The sequence below is a fragment of the Asterias amurensis genome, chromosome 21 (assembly GCF_032118995.1).
Source record: "Asterias amurensis chromosome 21, ASM3211899v1".
Lineage (NCBI taxonomy): Eukaryota > Metazoa > Echinodermata > Asteroidea > Forcipulatida > Asteriidae > Asterias > Asterias amurensis.
The window spans coordinates 14350249-14370258 of record NC_092668.1 but is presented as its reverse complement, the minus strand read 5'-3'; the positions used below and the strand labels follow the sequence as shown (position 1 = coordinate 14370258).

The 20010-nt window shown below is 38.7% G+C and overlaps 1 protein-coding gene across 2 annotated transcripts; it reads left to right on the top strand.

The window, feature by feature from the left end:
- Positions 1 to 373: 373 nt before the first annotated feature.
- On the top strand, positions 374 to 18227 carry LOC139952909 (diencephalon/mesencephalon homeobox protein 1-A-like). Of its 2 annotated transcripts, none has more exons than XM_071952203.1 (5): positions 374 to 481; positions 12157 to 12329; positions 14494 to 14669; positions 15554 to 16124; positions 16556 to 18227. In XM_071952203.1, exons 2-5 carry the CDS (start codon positions 12188 to 12190, stop codon positions 16957 to 16959), a joined length of 1293 nt encoding a protein of 430 aa, XP_071808304.1. In that variant the 5' UTR covers positions 374 to 481; positions 12157 to 12187; the 3' UTR covers positions 16960 to 18227. The 2 variants fall into 2 exon arrangements, with proteins under 2 accessions (XP_071808304.1, XP_071808305.1); XM_071952204.1 differs by lacking the exon at positions 374 to 481 and adding an exon at positions 5221 to 5602.
- The last annotated feature ends 1783 nt before the right edge of the window (positions 18228 to 20010 follow it).

Genomic DNA, 20010 nt, shown 5'->3' with positions numbered 1-20010 from the left:
GTTATAGTAAGTTACACCAATGCTTCATCTCACTTTCATCTTAAAAACTGCCTCATTCTCAACTTAAAAACAGCCTCACTTTCATCTCAATGAATGCCTCACTTTCACAAGATAATTTGTACTTTAAAAGGGGAATGCTGTATAAATCGCACACACAATATCAATGCCATGCCACAACGCGTACACAGCTATCGGTGCTGTGTAAGATTAAACGTCATACACCAAAATCTCTTATGATGGCGAAACCAATTGACTTGGAAGTACCCAGTCAGATAATCGCGTAGTTATTTTAGTTCATCGATTTCCTTTCTTCATAAGTACCCAGATCCCAGAGTAACTTCAATTTATAAAGAATACTTGCAATTCGCTGAGGCGTTACGGGTGTGGCGCGGAGCTATCACGCATTGACTCAAATCATTCCTGCACAAGAAGCGACAGCGGCAAGACGTGTTTTGAGTCTTTCGTTCTTTCTGATATTCTGGTAAGCCATTTTTAGTTGACTTATGTTCCGTCAACAAATCTAATGACACATAGCTCCATGCTACAGCCCGACGAAACCCGATAGCATCATTCCATTGAGGTTCCACTGGTGTAATCCATTTTGATGTCTCCCAAAGCCTAACCCTCGGCAGTCGATAAACCCGTCCTTATAACTTATGTTTTCTGTAAATTGTTTTTAATATAGCACCGCTAAAGATATGTTGATTTTTTTTGTAACAGACGAACGGTGTTCGTTTCTAACTGGAAGGTTATAAGTGACAATTTCTTTCGATCAAAATGCTTTTTATTTTAAGTAAGAGAGAGTACACTGCAATAATTCCCGTATTCATTTATTCATTCCCTTCAGAGCGAATGGCAAACACCATGCCCCATTATTTTTGCGGTAGCCTTAATGGCCTTAAGACTTATGCTAACAGTTTTTAGGCCTCATAGCTTTTATAGCCTAAAACCTTACTATTTTGTAGCATTGTAGTTTTGCTTGCCATCTACCTCATTGGTTTGCCAGTACAATTATTTATTGAGACCAATTTTGGATAGTTTTGAGAGAGATGTTTTTCACTTGTAAAATGTAAAAATAAATCACAGTTTCAACTAAATCTGAAGTTTTCCGAACCTTGTATATTTATTGTTGTGTTGCCTGCCACTTGGTTACAATGGCGTCAGTGGTAATTAGAAAATACAGTTAATTTAAACCCACCTTAGTTAATAGTTGAATATTAAAATATAAAACAAGTGTATGTAAATGTTTTACGCCGCGCAACAAAGTCGTGAACATGTCTCTGATTGTCATTTACGAAGCCTCAATTCGGTCGCCCGCCCCCTTGCGGCCAGTAGACAAAAGAGCCAAACAGAAAACCTTGACGCTATCAAAATACCCTGTTGTTCGCTCATAATTAAGTCAACGGATCAATCCAATGACCTTTAAGATAACAATAATAAAAGGGCACAATAGACATCCGTTCCAATGGTCAATTAGATGTGTACAACGTTAACTACTCGTGCTTGTAATAACAAACTTTGCGAGTAGCTTTAATTTTTGGGGAAAACATCGCCATATTGCTTCAAACTAGGGCCGTTGACATTCGCTGGCACTATTTTCATTGTCTTAGCTACATTGTACGCTGGTCAGTTCATATGTCATGATATCCTAAGCTGGACTGTGCCATATATCCTTTAGGGGGTGTCAATCAAATGGGGGGGGCGGGGTATAGTTTGATTAAAGAAGGGGGACATAAACATACTCTGCTAATATCCTTTGTGATCGAGTTAATAGAAGAGGGAACATCACGCATTTTTTTTGTAGTTTTTAGAAATAAGTTAGTTTCGTCAGAAATGTTTTCTTTTACGGGTTTCTAAGGGGGTTGGCCAATATTTTAAAGAAAAACCTGAGCGTATACTGAGTCTTCATAGATTTCTTTTTTCCACAATGGGGAGTGCTAAAATCGAGCATTTAAAAATGAATTGTGACAATAATTTCGTTTGGTTCTTCTTCCTTTTTGGGGGTCACTTTTCACACGTCGCACACTACGTGTAGCCAGCCGTTCATCGGAGTAAAAACTGAAACATTACACCGCAACGTTACAGTCGAGTTTTGTTGTCAAATCACCTAAACTCATTCTTAAACATGTGGTCTCTTTACAAAAAAAAGTACTTTTCTCCTCCAATACCTCAAAGGACTCATTCTAAATTAATTATGATCCTGGTTTGCCATTGACTTGAGCTAACACAATAATTGTACAATCCTCAAACCACCAACTCCCCTTTCATTAACTGAAACACTCTACACAGAAAATGAGGGGTGCTGGGGAAGAAAAAAATGCTGGCCGGACACACAAAAGGGAGTAGCCGGTCTATAAATGCTGACTGAAGAATGGGAAATTAGGCTAAATAGGAGAGTATACACTCGGTTGCATTTACTCCACAGATCGAGTTTACTTGTCAAAAGCCCTCTTGCTACAGCAAAAGGTTCAAATCCGTAAAACAAACACGCGGCTACTGCAGATCATGGTCATATCCCTTACCCCCCCCCCCCCTCATAGCAGCTCCCCCCCCCCCATGTGCTGCCCAGTTCTATTTTGAGATCACAGTTAAACAACACTGGTTTTTAGCTATTCATATTCACGGGCACTAATTCAGATCCCATCATGATAATTTATTGTCGCAATCAAAACTAATAGGTAAAGCGTTTAGGTAAATCTATTATGCAACTTCGTACTTTATAATCAGTTAACTCATTGATACAGGGGAAATTATTATTCAAATCGTACTAAAAAAGTTGTTTTCATGCATTGCTTGAGAAGTCCTCGAAACATTCTTGCATGTGGTGGCGGAGTGGTGTAGCGCGTCATACTCAATGATGCCTGAGCTAGAGTGTAGGTTCGATTCCCGATCATGACACATGTCTCCTTTGTTTATACATTGCTACACACATTAAAGATAACGCATATTAGGGACACGACAACGATGTTTGACGTTTTGCACTCTTCCCAGAATTATGTTTCTAGTTAACTTCAAACTACTTCGTAGACCTACACCCCCTTCCCCGTCAAAAAGACAAACAAAATATATTTAAAAAAAAAACGCGGCGACTTCTATGTGGCATGCAAAACATAAAACACTTCAACAGCAAGTGTTCCTTTTCGCTCTCAATTATAAACATGGATGAAAACTGAATTATCAGTTGATCGTAGCAAGGTAAAGAGTATAGACACTCAAGTAAACCAAACAAGCACTAGTGAGCTTTTAAAGCGAAGATATACACTTCAAAGGCATTTATTCGCTGTGCTTGGAAAAAAGAATAAGGAGCTTGGGAAAGGGTAGGGGAGAAACATTTCAAGGGCCGGCTCTTTGCGACTGCCGAGCGGCATGAAAGAAGAAAATCAATTTAGTGCGGTCGGGGAAACTGCGTTTTCGTAATGGTTATTTTGAAAATCAAGTGGATTAGATAGTCAAGTCGTCCATGAGAACATTATGGGAGACGTAGGTGTATGATTAATAATGTATACTTTGGCGGCATGCTGGTTATCGGATTCAGGTAAACAAAAAAACCTTGCCGACCTTTTGAATAAGGACACAACTTCTGAAAGTTGGAACTTATTGACAGTTATGGGATTTGAAGTGTTGCATGCTGAGGTGTCATTAAAAATTACGTTTGCAGTCAGTGTGTGACTTTATCTACTTCCCAGGAAGATTGTGTTCTTTTGAGAAATGTTCTTGCTTTGTTTTCACCTACCGCGGCTGAGTAGATTTTTCAGAATTCGGGAGACCTCTCAGTTTTTTTACATGAATGTGGTCTTATTTAATTCCAATAGGGGCTTAGACAATGCCTTGTTCGCAATTGTAACATTTGCTAATTTGAAATGTTCCTTACTTTTGGAAATGGGTTTAATCAATCGCATGGATTGATACAAAAGGGAATACATGCCTTTCTGATCACTTAAATTTCAATCCATATTTCAGAATTATCATGATTAACTCATGACATCTGTATTTGGACAGAATATAATTATAATATGATTCAATGGTGGAAATGCAATGACCACAATGTAGAAAAACTATACATTTTAGCCATGAATGGGATCAAAAGCGCCCTCAAGAGGCGTATATTTGTCAAATTAATACTCACATGTACAGCCGGATCGCGGTGTCGCAATCAAGATGTCTCTGCATGGTCTGCAAAACCAGAGCATACATTCTGCATTTCAAAAATAAAACAACAAACAAACAGTTTAGGAAATATTGGTTAGGAAATATTTGGTTGTTACAGTTTAAACTGAACAATAATAGCATTTATTTTTATTCCTTAAATCGCCGTTAGTTATTTCTATTGTGGCAATCGAAATAACCAATATGAATGTGCAAACAATCCCAAGCCAAGAATAAATGTCCCCAAAGAGGTCCCATATCGGCCTCTGTCAATAGTTGTGTTGAAGCTGGACAAATAGTTTGACAGTTTGTTTGATAACACTTTTTAGCATGAATTTCATGTATCGTAAATCGTTCAATGCTGATGTGGTATAGCTTTGTGTTTGGAGGATGTTTAACAGAAACTTAAATGACATTCTCAATTGGGATTCCCTTTGAGGGTTTAAGTATACCCGAACATGATGTGGTAGTACTCCCTGTTGGTTCAATGCAATATGATTGCAAGTCACTGATCCCTCGTTTGGTGCCCATTAATTATCATTTGGGGAGAGAAGGTTTCATTTGGGGGTATAAGTAATATCCCGATCGTGGTACTTCATATGAGACGGTAAAAACTGATGTCAGCCAATGATTATTCTCAATTGGTGCAAAGTGTTTCACTTGGGGTAAAAAGTACACAGTGACATTGACCCTGCTTGCTAATATTTCCCCCAACAACAAACAAAACAAATAAAGACAAAAAATACGCAACAACAATTAAAAACCTCTCGTCATACAATAATTCCCAGTCATGAAATCCAGCCCACCGTAAAAAAATCATGTTTCATTTTCTGGCTGTCAGCAGTCCGGATGTTGAGCGCGGATTCCGTTGTGTGTAATTAAGGCAGACTTTTGGTGCACGGAGCCCGTTACGCTTACACGGGTAACGGACAATAGAGCACTAGTCTTAGCCCCGCCCCAATATCACCCCTGTCGTCGGTGGCTAAGTACAAGCCATGGCTAAGCACTCGTTTTGTAACATCAATACTCCGTTAGATGCGAGAGTCACAGGGTGTTTAATGTACGGTGAGAGTTCATCAGAGATCCATCGACGAGTGAGGGCATGCTAATGAGCGACCGAAACACCCGGGCATTCTGTCATTTTGCTCTCGTCTAAAGAGGGTCAGTTAAGCTTCGGTCCACGGGACCTGCTTTCTACTACTACAAGATCTTATTATTTATAACCTGTACTCCCAGCGACTTCGCTTCGGTAAATCGTAACAACTTTTTAGCTGCAAGCGGGAAAGGGACATCCATTTTTTGGGATCGCAACTCTGTTTTATCTGCCACGGGAAGTTTCTTTTCGACGGAAACTCAGGAATTCGAACTGTCGAACGAAACAATTGTGGAGTATTGGACTTGTTGGCGTGGGAATCGGCGTGATTTAGCAAGGATTCGTTTCAGATTTTCTTTGAAGGTAAGTTTTTGTTTGTTTAGTGTTTCAAATTTACTAACTAGATGAACCGTTTTAAAACTTATCATACTTTCTTAGTGTTGCGATTTCACTTTTTTTGAATGAGTTTTCGAAGCCCAGCATGTTACGATGTCAAAGTTCCACGGACTATTCCATGCCATGTTAGTTGTAATAAGTTGTTTGTTTTCGCACACATTTGTTTATTTGTGTGCAGTTTAACTCTAACGAGCAACTCAAGAGTTAGTTTGAAACGAACTGCTCATGTTGTACTGTAATTTTGTTGTTAATAATACCTGCTAGGCATCAATGTAATACTCATACCGTAGGACCCGACATGCATGGATGTAACCTACAAATTACTCAACATTAGAGCATAATACTAATTATCAAAATCAACAAACAAACAAACAAACAAACAATTACGCAAATAAACATGCACAACAGACACAACGGAGAAAAGAAAGAACATCACCTACGTTTTCAAGGGTTAAACAAACTTTCGTACTTTTCAACGTGTAACGTTTCCCGGTGTTTTTGTATAACAATCTTATGAAATGTTGTTTAAGAGTAAAGTATCATGTTTGTCGTAATGAAACGTTCATTTTATGCACTGCCATAACAAAAGTTTCTCTCCTTCCAAACCTCGTTTGCACTGAATTTGTTCTTTTGCGAATGTCATTTAAAACCAGTTATAGAAGCACGCTTAATACTTCATCAATCAGAAATGTTAGCAAATATTTACACAATTTTAATTAATAGTTACATTGCTGAGAGTGATGGAACACTTTCTGCAAAGCATACTCATCAATAAGTTGCTTTTTTCGTTAAAATGACAGCTCTAACTCGTTGAAATGTCTCAAAACACAAGATGTACAGCTATTCGTTAAGGGCGTTGAGCCACGCAGGGGATCAAGTGGAAAGTCCGTCTTTACGACCACATTCTTAGGGGACTAGCGGCCGGGCGCAAACGTCGTTTTCCCCCGGGGTCGGGTCACGCACCTTCGCCCAAGTCAAACAAAGCCCGCAATCCCTCGTAGTTTACTTCTGGATTCAGTTTGTTGACTATTACAATCGTACAGTTGTAGAGTATAAACTTTAAGTTTTTTTCTTGGCTAGGCGTCTGGAGAAGTAACAGTTAAAAAAATGGTTTTCGAGAATGTTCACTCGGCAGGCAAAACAAAAAAGTCACACAACCTTTGGGATTGTTAAATCAAAATTCAAATCTCAATTCGCCAAAGTTATGTTTTGTCATCAACACCTCCGTGAGGCAAGACAGAGTTTTAAGCAACAAAACAACCAATACAGGGAAAAAGAAAAGTGCACGTCCAAAAAACAAAGAACAAAACTGAGTGGTGATGCAACTCAAACTCAAATGAGTTATATTTTAAAATGTTATGCGGGAATTAACAGTTTAACATTTTAATCAGCCAGGATAAAAATTGCTTCGGTATTTTCTTTGAGAGTTGTTAGTTGCTTAAAGCAGACAAGCCGTTAAAACTTCTTTAAACTTCTGCGACATTAAACAAATTCCTTAAATAATTTAAAACTATGACGGGGTGTGACACCATGTGTGACGACCCATTCGTCACCCACCCACGCGAGAAAGCCAACTTGAAGAAACTTGTCAATAATTTCTGTCCTCGGACCAACCCTTTCACATAAACGTTACCCAAGATTGTTGTATTAGTCGGACTCACTGTTAATCACCCATTACTCATTTTCATAAGTTTGGACTTTATCAGAGATTTGATGTGCTGTAATGATTTCGCTTTGAATCAAAACAAATCGTCAATTATCACTGCAGTTTAAGTTGAAAGAGATCAGTAAAAACAAAATGTTTTTAAAACGAGCTCAAGCAAATATTTCTTGAAAAGTTGCTTCGAAAAAAAATGTGTTTCTTTGTTAGAATTGTGTTTTGTTTTTTTACAGAAGGCCACCCGTGGCAATGTTTGATAAACTTCTGGAAACAAGACTTCATTTTGTTTTTATTTTGATTCTAACTTTATAAATAGATACAGGAGACCGTGCAGAATTTATAGCGATAATTAGATCAAACCAAAAGCTATAAACAGAACCAGACTGTTATCCTCCAAAAGCAGACAATCTGGAGCGAGTCAAAATTAATTGATTGAAATTCTAAGTTAATTATCAACGTTAAAATCACTTGACCTGTTTTTAGGGTCGCATTATTCTCTCCAACTTAAAAGAAAACAAGAAATTAAGTCGGAAAAGAACGTCTTAATCTTGTAAACCTTGTTTCTCCGATCAACCAAAAATAAATTCCATTTGTCCCTCCATTATGATTGTTATATCCAATGATAAACGCACCCCATCACTTCCACCAGCAAGAAGAATAAATTAGGATTGTGCTTTGATTCTATTACTGTAATCATATCAATCTAAAAGTGAACATATTCATAAAATCAGCCCTGTCCACGGTAGAGTGACAAGACATGTGTAATCCGTTTTCTTCACCCAATTTTCAATTAGGCAGTTTAAACAGTTAAGCACCACAGACCACCATGGAACGTATGTATTAATATAGCCCCAACTGCCTTGCTCTCAAACTGCCCTAGTAATCCGTACAGTATTTCATGCCATATGGTTACCGCCACCGTCCCCCGCTGTTACCTATTTTCTTCAATACACACACATCGCCCCTGGCTCTGGTTTTTAACTACATCGCTGTCGTCTGCTTTTTCCCGCCGAAAATGATCTATGTAAGATCCTTAAGGAAAAGGGGTAGGAAACCTTCTTGACCACTTTAAAAGCTTGCTTAATCGTGTAACGTAAACAATCACTGGTTATTTTTCTTTTGATAAAACAGGAGGGTTACAGCTTGCACTTCTAATACCCGTACAGATTGGCGATCCTAAATACACCACAGGGCCCGTCTGCTTTCTTTTCTAAGGTTCCACAAAAAATGAATAAAAATACAGAAAAGAGTGGTCCTTTTTTGTAGCCTGAGTAGACAAAGAATGATTTTAGTTAAGAGCGAATTTTAGAATACTGCCGGGGTATATTACAGCTTGTGTTTTTGAGCTACCAGCCCCTGGTCGTATTTTAAGTAAAGACCGAGTTTGATGTTTCGTCACCGGGGCGATACTGACATGACATCGGGGGAAATAGAAGAGATGAACGGTCGCACATGCCATGCGAATCACGGTCACGGCAAGATTTTCAATCAACTTTTCCGGACGAGTAAAACAGCAATTCAAGAAGCTACCCCGATACATTCAAAACAAGCCTGGCCATAGATTATACAAACTCAATATCAATACAGATCCTCGCAAAAATTTACTTATAAAATTAAGTATTCGTTAAAATTCGTTCGCTGATCAAGTGAGTTTATTTTCACAGATGGACAAGTCAGTGACAAAGCTTGTTCTTGCATAAACAGTAAGACAGACGAAAGCTTGTTTTTATTTTTTCCCTAATTTTTTGAACTAGATTATTTCATGTTTCTCACCAAATAAACCAAAGATCTTCTGTCAAAGTCAGATTAGCTCGGTGAAAAAAATCACGTGAATAACATTAAAATTAAGACAAAACTATAATTACCTATTATTCCTCATTAAGTTTTCCGAAGGTGAAAAAATTCCTATTACTTGAAAAAGGGGAAAACTTTTGAGGATAGCTTACTCTTTAAACGCATGCATTTTGGCAGTTAAAAGTAAAATGACCAGCAAATATCAAGTATCAAATCTAATACAACAATTTTGTGCGTATCTTGCCAGTCCAATGTTCTCAAATTAATTGATTGAATAACGAGCACAAAGGAAAGCCACAAAAAAAATAAAAAAAATAAGAAGAAAACTAAAAGGCTCGTCCCAGCTCATCTAATTTAACAAAAACACGCAGATAACCGAGTTAACGCACTCAGCCCCCGCCACCCAAGTAATAAACTGATTAGTTAATTGCGGAATAACAAATTAAAATACCAATTTTAAACGGTGCACTCGGGGAAAATGAGATGACTGACAATGGGTATAACTAACCAAAAAGGAGCTTCAATCTTAACTATTATAACAGAATCACTTCATTATGAAAACAAAATTGCCAAAGCAGTTGTAAAGTTCTCGGTGACGCGGGGGGGGGGGGGTGCGATAAGGGGCGGTCCGATCAGGTTGCCATATAGCAAAAAGAGTCAATATCAATCATATCACATTACAGATAGTAAGTGAGGACTAGATTGTTCCTAAATTCTAACCCCTTCCTTGTCCATCCCACCCTACCAGTCTGATCCCTATAATAGGCACGTCTCTCCACTACCCCCTTTTATTTGATCAAATTAATGCATCCACCTCCATTATACTCTGTCAACAGCGAGTTTTTTAAACTCTAGTTTTTTTCTACCCCTCCTCCCCCGAAAGGGCTCCGTACTTAGTGTGTTGTGGAGCGTCCATCAGTCAAAATACGCCACCCGTACATCCTAACAACTGGTCCCGTCGCCAGCCCAGCGCCCCGCACGCTGAATTCCCAAACCCAATCTCCGGACTCTGAAGACAGACAGAAAGAGAAAGAAGAGGGGGGGGGGGTAGGAAAGAAAGAGATTCAACCAAATTGAATTGTTTCTTCTTTCACACTGCAATTGACAACGTCTGTTCCGTCCAGCGTGTGTAGATGACTTAGAGTCATTTTTCAATGAGTCTTTACTCTCAAACCACCCGTTTAGTTTCTCTGGTGGGGGGACTTCAACCAGCGTTTAAATCAGTCTCGACCATCTGTCATGTTATCAGTACGGGTGTATGGGCACAGAGTGAGAGAGAGGGTATGTGCCTTTACTGAACTTGTAACTGCCCATCAGCCACCATATCGAGTTCACCAACTGGGAGTAAACACGATTTGTAAAAAAGCTGGAGGCCTGCCGAGCAATTGTACAATATATTATATCTATCTATAAAATGTCAATATTTGACTTCGCATAATGCTGACTGATCTTAAAGTGTGGTCGCACAACCGCAGTTAGGTCAGTATACAACGGCAAACTCTCTGGTGGATGAATTCAGAATATGGTTTTGGTTTTTAATTCTGCCGTGTCCAAATTCACTGTCTTTCAGCAACTTTACCTAGCAAGGTACATCCTCATTTAGTTATGTATCGCTTGATTGGTAACCACCACCAACAACAACAACAACAATAACAACAACAACAACAACAACAACAACAACAACAACAATAACAACAACAACAACAACAACCATAGCAACAAGTTTCATCTAACATTTGAATAACCGAGACCCATTTTGGAGTCCAAAGCAAAGATGTCATATTTTATTATCAGTCACATTTAAAATAAGCCTGATAAATATATAAAAATGGAACTACAAATCAGAAAGAAAAAAAATTAGTAAATAATAGGACTACACAGTAATAATTTTTCTTCAAAAATGATGCAAAACACGGTTAAAACTAATTCGTATCATCGGGTTTTATGAATGTTCTTTTTGAGTTAACAACACAAGCGAGAAAACAGTGCGTTGCTCGTGTTTCTTTGCAAGTGTTCAAATGATTTTTAAGACTGAAGCAGTTGTTTAATACCGGTACTATGCCATTGTTTCAATTACTTTGTTTTCGATTTAGTCAATATTGTTTGCCAAATTACCACAACTGTGTATCCACTCTGGTTTTAACGGGTCCTATGAACGACAATTGATAAAGCTTGAATGACGCTTCGATTATTTATTGTTTGTATCCGAAAAACCGATTCCAAATTGTTTTATTCGAATACGTTTCTGATGTGTTTTTTGTGATTTTAAGTATTCGTTCTTGTATCAGTTTCCGAATACAAACAATCGAATAATACACATTGTTATTCTGTTTTTAGATTTACGTCATCTAAAAGTTCATTCTTGCTGATATGTTTGATTATTTTCTATAGTTTCATGCCATCACACAACGGGGCAATCGACGCGATTGTCCCGCGATGCTAGAGCCTCGAACACCCACATCTGGGACCCACTCCCCGGTCTTTTGTCCCAGATACCTCGCATGATTTGTGACGATTTGCCATTATCTAATGAAGAGGCATGTTGTTGCAAGAGCTATTAATTTCTTGCTTTTCATTCACAAATGAAACTGTAACCGGACTTCTTAAAAGTCCCTCTCCCTAAAATGATCTCAATTATAATGGATGCTAGCAGTAAACAATGACTTTTGTCATTGAACGGCAGTCGGACATTCAAACTCTCACGGTTAATCTAATCTGATCATTTGCTTGAACGGCCATTTCGTGGTTGTCTTTTCTTTCAATTATCGGCTACTTAGGGAATGCTGTGACATGGACACAAAGGGGTTTGAAATCTCGCAGTGGGCGTCGGTGCCCTTTGATGGTCGAACAGGAGGCCCTCCTTCTGTGCCACGCCCAGATCAGTAACTGGGTCCCAAGTTGGGTTCCAAGTTGGGCTCAAAGTAGCATACTTTTTCCAGTTTCATAAAGCTGTTATGCAGAAAATTCTGCTTGAAAAATTTCTTTGCTTAGCAAAAAATTAAGTGAGGCACCAGTCACAACAACGTATAAACTTAATGTGACTTTTACTTTGTGTTTATTTCTACAGACCTGTAAGCAAGCTCGGCGAGTTAAAAGAGATGATGCAGCACTTTAACGGCTACAATCCCGCCACATTGGGCGCTATGGGCGCCATGTACAGCATGCACCAGCAAGCTCTACAAATCCATCCTGGGTATCGGCCTTCCACACACGCTCTCTCATTGGCTGAGAGACTAGCGGGTAAGCCGCCATTTTGAATTTGTTTCCACTGCATCTAATACACCTTCGGATGGGACATTAAGATGTAGGTTCCGTGCACTGGGATTGCCAGTGCAAACAAAAGAACCCAGAACACTTATCATGGAAGGTGTTTCTGATCCACATACCAAGTGTTTACAGGTTTTCTCAGGCTTGTGAGCTACATTGATTAAGTTCACTTATGAGGCATCATTGGTTTCATTACCAGAAATATATAATAACTCTTCGTCGTTGAATACAATTAGATACAATGTTTTTGAAAATGGGATAATTTAAATGCGTTTAAAGGGACTTTAAATGTAAGGTTTGATCAGTTGAGACCTTTTTGGAGGTTAAATTTTTCCCTGTTTTGTATTAAATGTATTGTTTGAATGCATCAACTTGTCGAAAACAACAGTTCATCCCCGTCGAATGAAATTTTAGTCAACAAATTTTCACCACATAAATAAATACCCAAAGTATTGTTTGTGATTAACTGCAGGGTTAGCAACAAACAACATAATATTCTCTATTCCTGACTGATCTTTGAAATGTCTTCCCTTCCATTTACACTCACCAGTCACTAGTGCAAAAAAAAGACATTATAAAATGCTCAAATTTCATCTTGAAGGATAGACTTTTCAGGATTTTAGGGGTGATTTTTTCTAGAGTTGGTTTCTGAAGTACTGTATTCTTATAGTCATGCACCCCTACGGGCTTGCATCAAAGCAGTATGTACACTGCGGTCTAAGGTGGCCGCGTATCGCCTCTGGTGCAGAGTATACGTCTTTCTTTCATTTTTTTTTTTTTTTTTTTTTTAGTCAGGTCGAAAAAAAAATATCAATTTACCCACTGTCCCTTGCTCCCGTGCTGGGACCGCATGAACAATCAGGCATTCTTTTCGCTTGTTTTCACACGGCTTGCCCCGCGTTTACGCCAAACAAGCACCAAATGCCAGCCCATTCATCCACACTGTTTGGATTTCCAGAAGAGCGTACTAATCCGCACCATAGACCCCTCAACCCCCATTTTTCTTACTGTCTAAAAATCTGTGTGGTTTAAGATTCTCCAAACCAAATCCCTCTACCTCTGCCACCCTTTAGTCATGTACACACAATCCCCTCAAAACCACCTGCAAAAGAAAGTAATGGAAAATACACTAGTTTGGTATAGATACGTCTGTAGGGTCGCCATTCATGCTCTTGCAGCACTGCGCTAAAGCCCGGATTTAAAATTGTAACTTGAGTCAAGCTTTTGTTGGTGAAATAGGCAGATTGTGTTGGGAAACGTACACTGGGAAAAAGGGGGCTGGCTGTCAGATTGTTTTGTGAGGTCTTGGAAGTATTATTTGAGCGAGTCAATGCACTTGATAAACAATAGCTATAGGTCACACACCTAGGGGTCTAATTTGGGTGAAGACAATTCAGTAAAGGGTTGTCAGGGTTCTGTAGTACCACCTGTGTTCATCACTAGTGGGGTGTTTTTTGCCAGGGTGGATTTCTTTTCAATATCTGCAATTATTTGATATGTCATATTAGTACAGTTGCCGAAGTCAATTTAATTGACATGAATTTGATTGGGTATGATTGAGGTGGAATCCTTGCTTTCTGAATAAGCTCATACAGTCACTACAATCCTCTAGTTTTTGTTATCAAAGGAACCATTGACTTCATTGGCTTACAATCAATTCAGTACACATGTCAATATCCATTTAATTTCCTTTTTGAAGTTTCATTTTTGAGAGGTTTTTAAATCGATTCGCTCGCATTATTAATTTGACTCAATTTCTTAACTTCTTATATATTACACCTGGTTAAATTGTTTGTGTTCGGATACGTCTTGAATTTGTTTTGGGTTTTTTTGTGAGTATTTTTTTTGTGCGGATAACAACATATTGTATTATTTATCCCAGAATTAATTATTATAACAATTGTCTTGTTGAACGGTCCCACGAAGTCAAAATGAAAACCAACGATTGTATATTATTTATTCATTCATTATCATTTTGTGTTTATTTATTTTGTTTTATTTACAACTAATACATTTTGTTTATTTATTTCTTATTTTACTTATTTATTTCTTTTATTGTTATTTATTTTGGTATTTATTTGTCTGTTATTTGGATCATTATTTTAAACTTAATTTGTCTTTTTTTTTTTTGACACAGATATTATACTTGAAGCTCGCTACGGTGCCCACAGGAAGCAACGGCGCAGTCGCACTGCGTTCACCAATCAGCAGCTCGCCGCACTGGAGAAAACATTTTCCAAGACACATTACCCGGATGTAGTCATGCGTGAAAGGCTAGCAATGTGCACCAATCTACCAGAGGCACGAATCCAGGTATGCTAAAACTTATTTCGAATAGTTACCAGTAGTGTCCAGTGCCTTTACTTCGCAAAAATACTGTTGATAAAATAAACATACACAAGCAATTGAACTGCAGGTTAGCACAGTGTACCGTTTCGGTCACTCATCATTGACATAAAGGACAAAATAATAATCTACTAAAATTATGCAGAATGTAACTTTGAAAATCAACGATGTACTATATCAAAACAGTTCATATTGGCCATGCTGGCCAACAGAGGTAAACAAAGCTACTGCGTATCGCACTGGAGTTCGTGGTTCGAATCCCGGTCGTGGCACTTGTGTCCTTTAGCCAGACACTTGACCATAATTGTTTCTCATCACACAGGATGTTAATAAAGAGTTGACGTGAATGCATATCACTCTGTATAACGATCATTAGTTACCAATGATAATACTCTCCCATCGAGAAGGAGGTTTTTAGGAATGCTCAAGCCCTAACGAACAAGTGCAATAATAGTGTACCGTAACTGAACATGACCATAATTGCTTCTCATCACCCAGGAGGAGGTAAATTGTTGATGTGAATGATTTTCAGTCTGTGTGTGATCATTATTGGTTGCCGATGCTGGCACTCTCCTGTGCGAAAAGGCATGGTTTTGGAATAGGTTTTAGAAATGCTCCTGATGAAGAAGGGCAATAATCAGTCTGTGTGTGATCATTATTGGTTGCCGATGCTGGCACTCTCCTGTGCGAAAAGGCATGGTTTTGGAATAGGTTTTAGAAATGCTCCTGATGAAGAAGGGCAATAATAGTAAAAAGGTTGACTTGGTTACAATGTGGCTACAAAATAATTGCATTGTAATTAAATGCATAATGAGCCTGCAAATAATGAAGTTATTGTTTTATATTTCTAGGTGTGGTTTAAAAACAGACGTGCCAAGTTCAGGAAGCAGCAGCGAAACAAAGCAATGGCCGAGAAGGACTCGGACGAGAAGGGGGAGGACGACAATGACGATGAGGAGGAGCATGACCCTCAGGAGGAGGGTAGCAGGAGTACCTCATCGCCTCTCGTAGACTACAAGGAGGCACGGAGACCACAAACAGAGGAACAAGAGGATGATGAGGAGGACATCGATGCTGACGAGAGCTTGAGCGAGAGGTGCCCGAGTGAGGAGGAAGAGCACCTCACGGTGGACTGTGAGGTACCTGAACCTCTGAGGGAACTTGAGAACAATAACACAGACAAAACATCAGAGGATGCTATCCACAGGTTCTCCGAGTCGAGGAGTAGAGCGGACCCGTTGGTGGTATCAAGTGGTAGGACGCCGATTGAGGAGTATGGGAGAAAACATGAGATGGAGACCGAGAAGGAACCAGGAGAGAAACCCTCACCCGTCTCCTCACCGTTGATGGCGATGTCTGAAGACGCTCCTAAGTCAGTACCATCACCTCTCAGGCCGTCGGTCTCAATCACAACAATTCAAAGTGAGTCAACTTTACCAACTAATAATAATAATGATTTTTTGTAATGCGCAATATACACCTAATGAGGTGGTGCTCAAAGAAAGGAGAAATAGTATGAATAGAGAGAGGAGAAACAGACACAAATAGGAAGAGAGGATAGCAAGATGAAAGGAAAGAAAAGAAAGAACAGACTACTGATAAGCTGTTTGAAATTTCTTTAAATGTGTCCACGGTGCCACTATGCCGACTGTTTGAGGGTGACTGATTCCAAAGGAGTAGTATAGCATGTGCAAAGAACATGTCCCTCCAGTTTGTGCGTGTAATATAACTGTGTGTTTTTCATATTGTTTTCTTTGATAAAAATCCACTATTGGATAGATCTTTATTGTTAATGGACTGATTTTCTGTCAAAACTTATTTCCTTCTTCTATTTTTGTTTCTACCCTATTCAGATCCTCTGAGTGGTTTTCTAGGCGGTTCACACATCACAACCTCCTTCCCAGATGCCATGGGCTTCCCTCCATTCCGTGGTGCGGGACAGTTCCCCTGCTTTGACCCAAGCTCAGCGGCCCTACTCGCCGCCCGGTCTGGCATGCCACCGGCCTTTGGACACTTCTCCGGTCTTTCTAGCGAGAGACAGCCCGGTGCGGCTGCCGCTGCTCTGTCTGGCTTCTACTCCCCTCATATGGCCGGTTTTGCGGCCTGGCCACCGGCTCATCTACTCCCTCACGTGTCCCCCACCGGGATACCTACTTTGACGATGCCGCCGCACAATATGCAGAGTAGCAGTATAGAGAGTCTGCGCATTAGAGCTAAGCAACACGCAGCCGCATTGGGTGTCAATATTGGTGATTGACGACTGCGGACACCGTACATTAACTCATGAACATTATCTCGATAAGCAGCGTGGCACCTCTGAAGCTCCGTACATGGACGCAATTCTGTAAAGGGGTTTTAAACCTCGACTCTCAACTTGTTAAACTCAGCGGGAAAAAATGAGGAGAAGTTACAGGAAAACAGGTTTATAGTGAAAGACAAAGTCCCGTGATTTCCTGAGACATTTTGGTCTGCACCAGACCTCTCCCCAAGCTTTACCTTATTAATGAAACATGTCTATGGGGAGTCGATGTCTTTTGAACTGGTGTTAGCACACCAAGTTTTGTTTAGGTGGGTTTTCTCTTTGGGGTAGTATTATTCAGGTTTTCATCTCGCTGAAAGTAGTCGCTTAATTTTGATTCTTCATTCAAGCTAATGATCATTATTTCCTTTTGGCTCACACCATCTGTCGTTTTTAGTTTATTTGCATCGTTGGTTTGGGAAAAAAAAGAAAAGAAAAGAAAAACAGTTATTAAACGACTTCCGTGAATTATAACTGAAGGTCAGGAATTAGAGGATCTTATAATGCCATTGCTATCTGCCTGGTTTCACGTATATCTGGTGTTTTTAAGCCAGCAACAATAGACTGTATTTCTGGCACCCTGACTCCATATTGCTATAATGGTTGTTAACGTACATTCATTCAACGTAAGCAGACTATAATATGGTACCCTGACTTCAATGGTGTGTTAAAAGTGCATTCAGCCAACATAAGTAGACTATGGTATAGTACACTGACTCAATATTACTATATTATTATGTGTTCAGCAACATTCAGCCAACATAGGCATGCAGACTACGCTAAAGAAACTTCATATTGCTATAGTGCGTGTTAACATGCTGGTCTACTAACTGTCAACCATTTTGTAAATAAACTATAGCTCAACAAATTCTGTAAGGCGGGAAACAGTTATAAAATAGTAATTATTTAAATCTTCCCAAATATCAATCTGATTGGAAATTGGAAAATGAAATTGTGGAGTAGGTTGAAAGTTACTGCGTCTCTCTAGGAAGCTATGTTAAAAACTATCAAAAATGTACATTTATATTGTAAGAAATTGTAAACATTTTATGTGTATATATTGAACGATTGTGTACAAAAGTTAGATATAAATAATTAGTATTCCATCGTCCGTGTTTAATTGACGGATAAGCTATTTAAATCTAGAGTATTATGACGTTTGAATAACATTTTTTATGTCAGCGCAAAGTTTGAAATGAAAAAGTAAGGTACATTAGTCTTTTGTTTTAATTGGATGCATTTCAAAATGATTCAAAATAGTGTTTTGACTTTTAACGGCGCTGATTTTGTTAATACGTCAAATTTAAGCCATAACTTTTATAGGATGGATGGATTGTTGAAAATGTGCAACAGCCTTTCGATTGAAAAAAAATTGTATCGTGTGAAAAGGTTCCTGTGTTAAAACATGCCACACAAACATTGTGATTTCCAAGTTTTGAGAAGAGTATGTTCGCTCCAATCTCTAGTTGCTAAAAAAAACATATCATAGGGATGAAAACAAAATAGAAGAAAAAACGCTGCTTTTGTCTTCCGCCTTCATCATGAAGATGAAACAGTACTTTACTATTACCACAGATGTTAGCGAAGTATTCATAATTTAGGTTAAACTCTAATGGCAAAACTTCAAAATAGCTACATAAAAAACGAGTCAGTGATTTGAGTCGATTTGTTAATTAAATTCATATTAAACAGAGACTGAATAAAATGATTTCAAAGAATAATTTTATGTCTCCTTTCAGTTTTTTTATATATATAATATTGTGATTTTTGTTACAACAACAGCAGCAAACAAAAAGAGCTAAAAAGAAAGACAGACAGACAGACTGACAGACAGAAAGACAGACAGCCAGACAGAAAGACACCCACACGTTACAAACTGGACAAAATGACAAAGGACAAACGAAACGACAAAAGCAACTGAAGACTCAACAAATCTAAAGTATTTGAATATTTAAATTTTGAGTTGGCAGTGAAATATTATAGTTATATTTTATGAAATTGGAACCACGTTCGTTAAAGGCACTGGACACTTTTTGATAACGACCCAAAACAAATATCAGCAAATAAAATTACTTGGTAATCAGCATACAATGGGGAGCTGTTGAAAGTATAACACATTGTGATAAACGGCTCTCTCTAAATTAGGAAGAACGCAGTTTTTGAGGAAAAGGTAATTTCTCACTAAAATATTTGAACTTGAAAGATACTTCAGGCCTTTTTTCAGGCACCTCAAAGCACACACAATTTGCATTTTTTTTTTATGACCTATTGAGTCAAAGTGTTCACAGATTTGTTATTTTATGCATATGTTGGGATACACCAAGTGGGAACACTGGTCTTTGATCATTATCAAAAGTGCCCAGTGGCTTTAAAATGATTCTCTAGAGCATGGCTGGATTAATAAATTGCATTACAAAGTGGTTCTCGAAAATTATTGACTTCAAAGATGGGGTAAAGATTAATAATACAAAAAATATACTACCACTCTAGCAGGTGGTTAAATATGTATTTTTTTTTCACAATCTCAAGTCTTCAACATCTTTCAGAAGATCACTACATCCCGGTGATGTTTTTAAAGATTAAATGTCTCAATCCATTTAGTGGAAATTTGCTTGTTTCCCATTCCGACTTGCATCCTGTATCTATACAGGGCGACCGAGCACTTCCGCTCCCCCCTCAATCAATCTTACCGAGGAATATTCCTTGGGTGTGATTAATGACTTAAACGACTGTTTGCCCGCCAAAAAGTGATCTTGTAACAACTTAACAATCACCCTAAAAAGCCCGCAAAAAAAATCGTGACTGGAATAATTAATAGTGGATAACTCCGCACCGCGGCGATCCATCCGTTTACTTAGACACACTTAGTGAACAAACCACTGGGACCTCTGTATGAATATTAATGCTCTACCATAGCCCTACCCGGGTGTACATAAAATAAAGTGACAAATCCATAAGCATTAACATCAACCAGTTAAACCCCGCGAATTTTCGAACTGGTACGCCGTT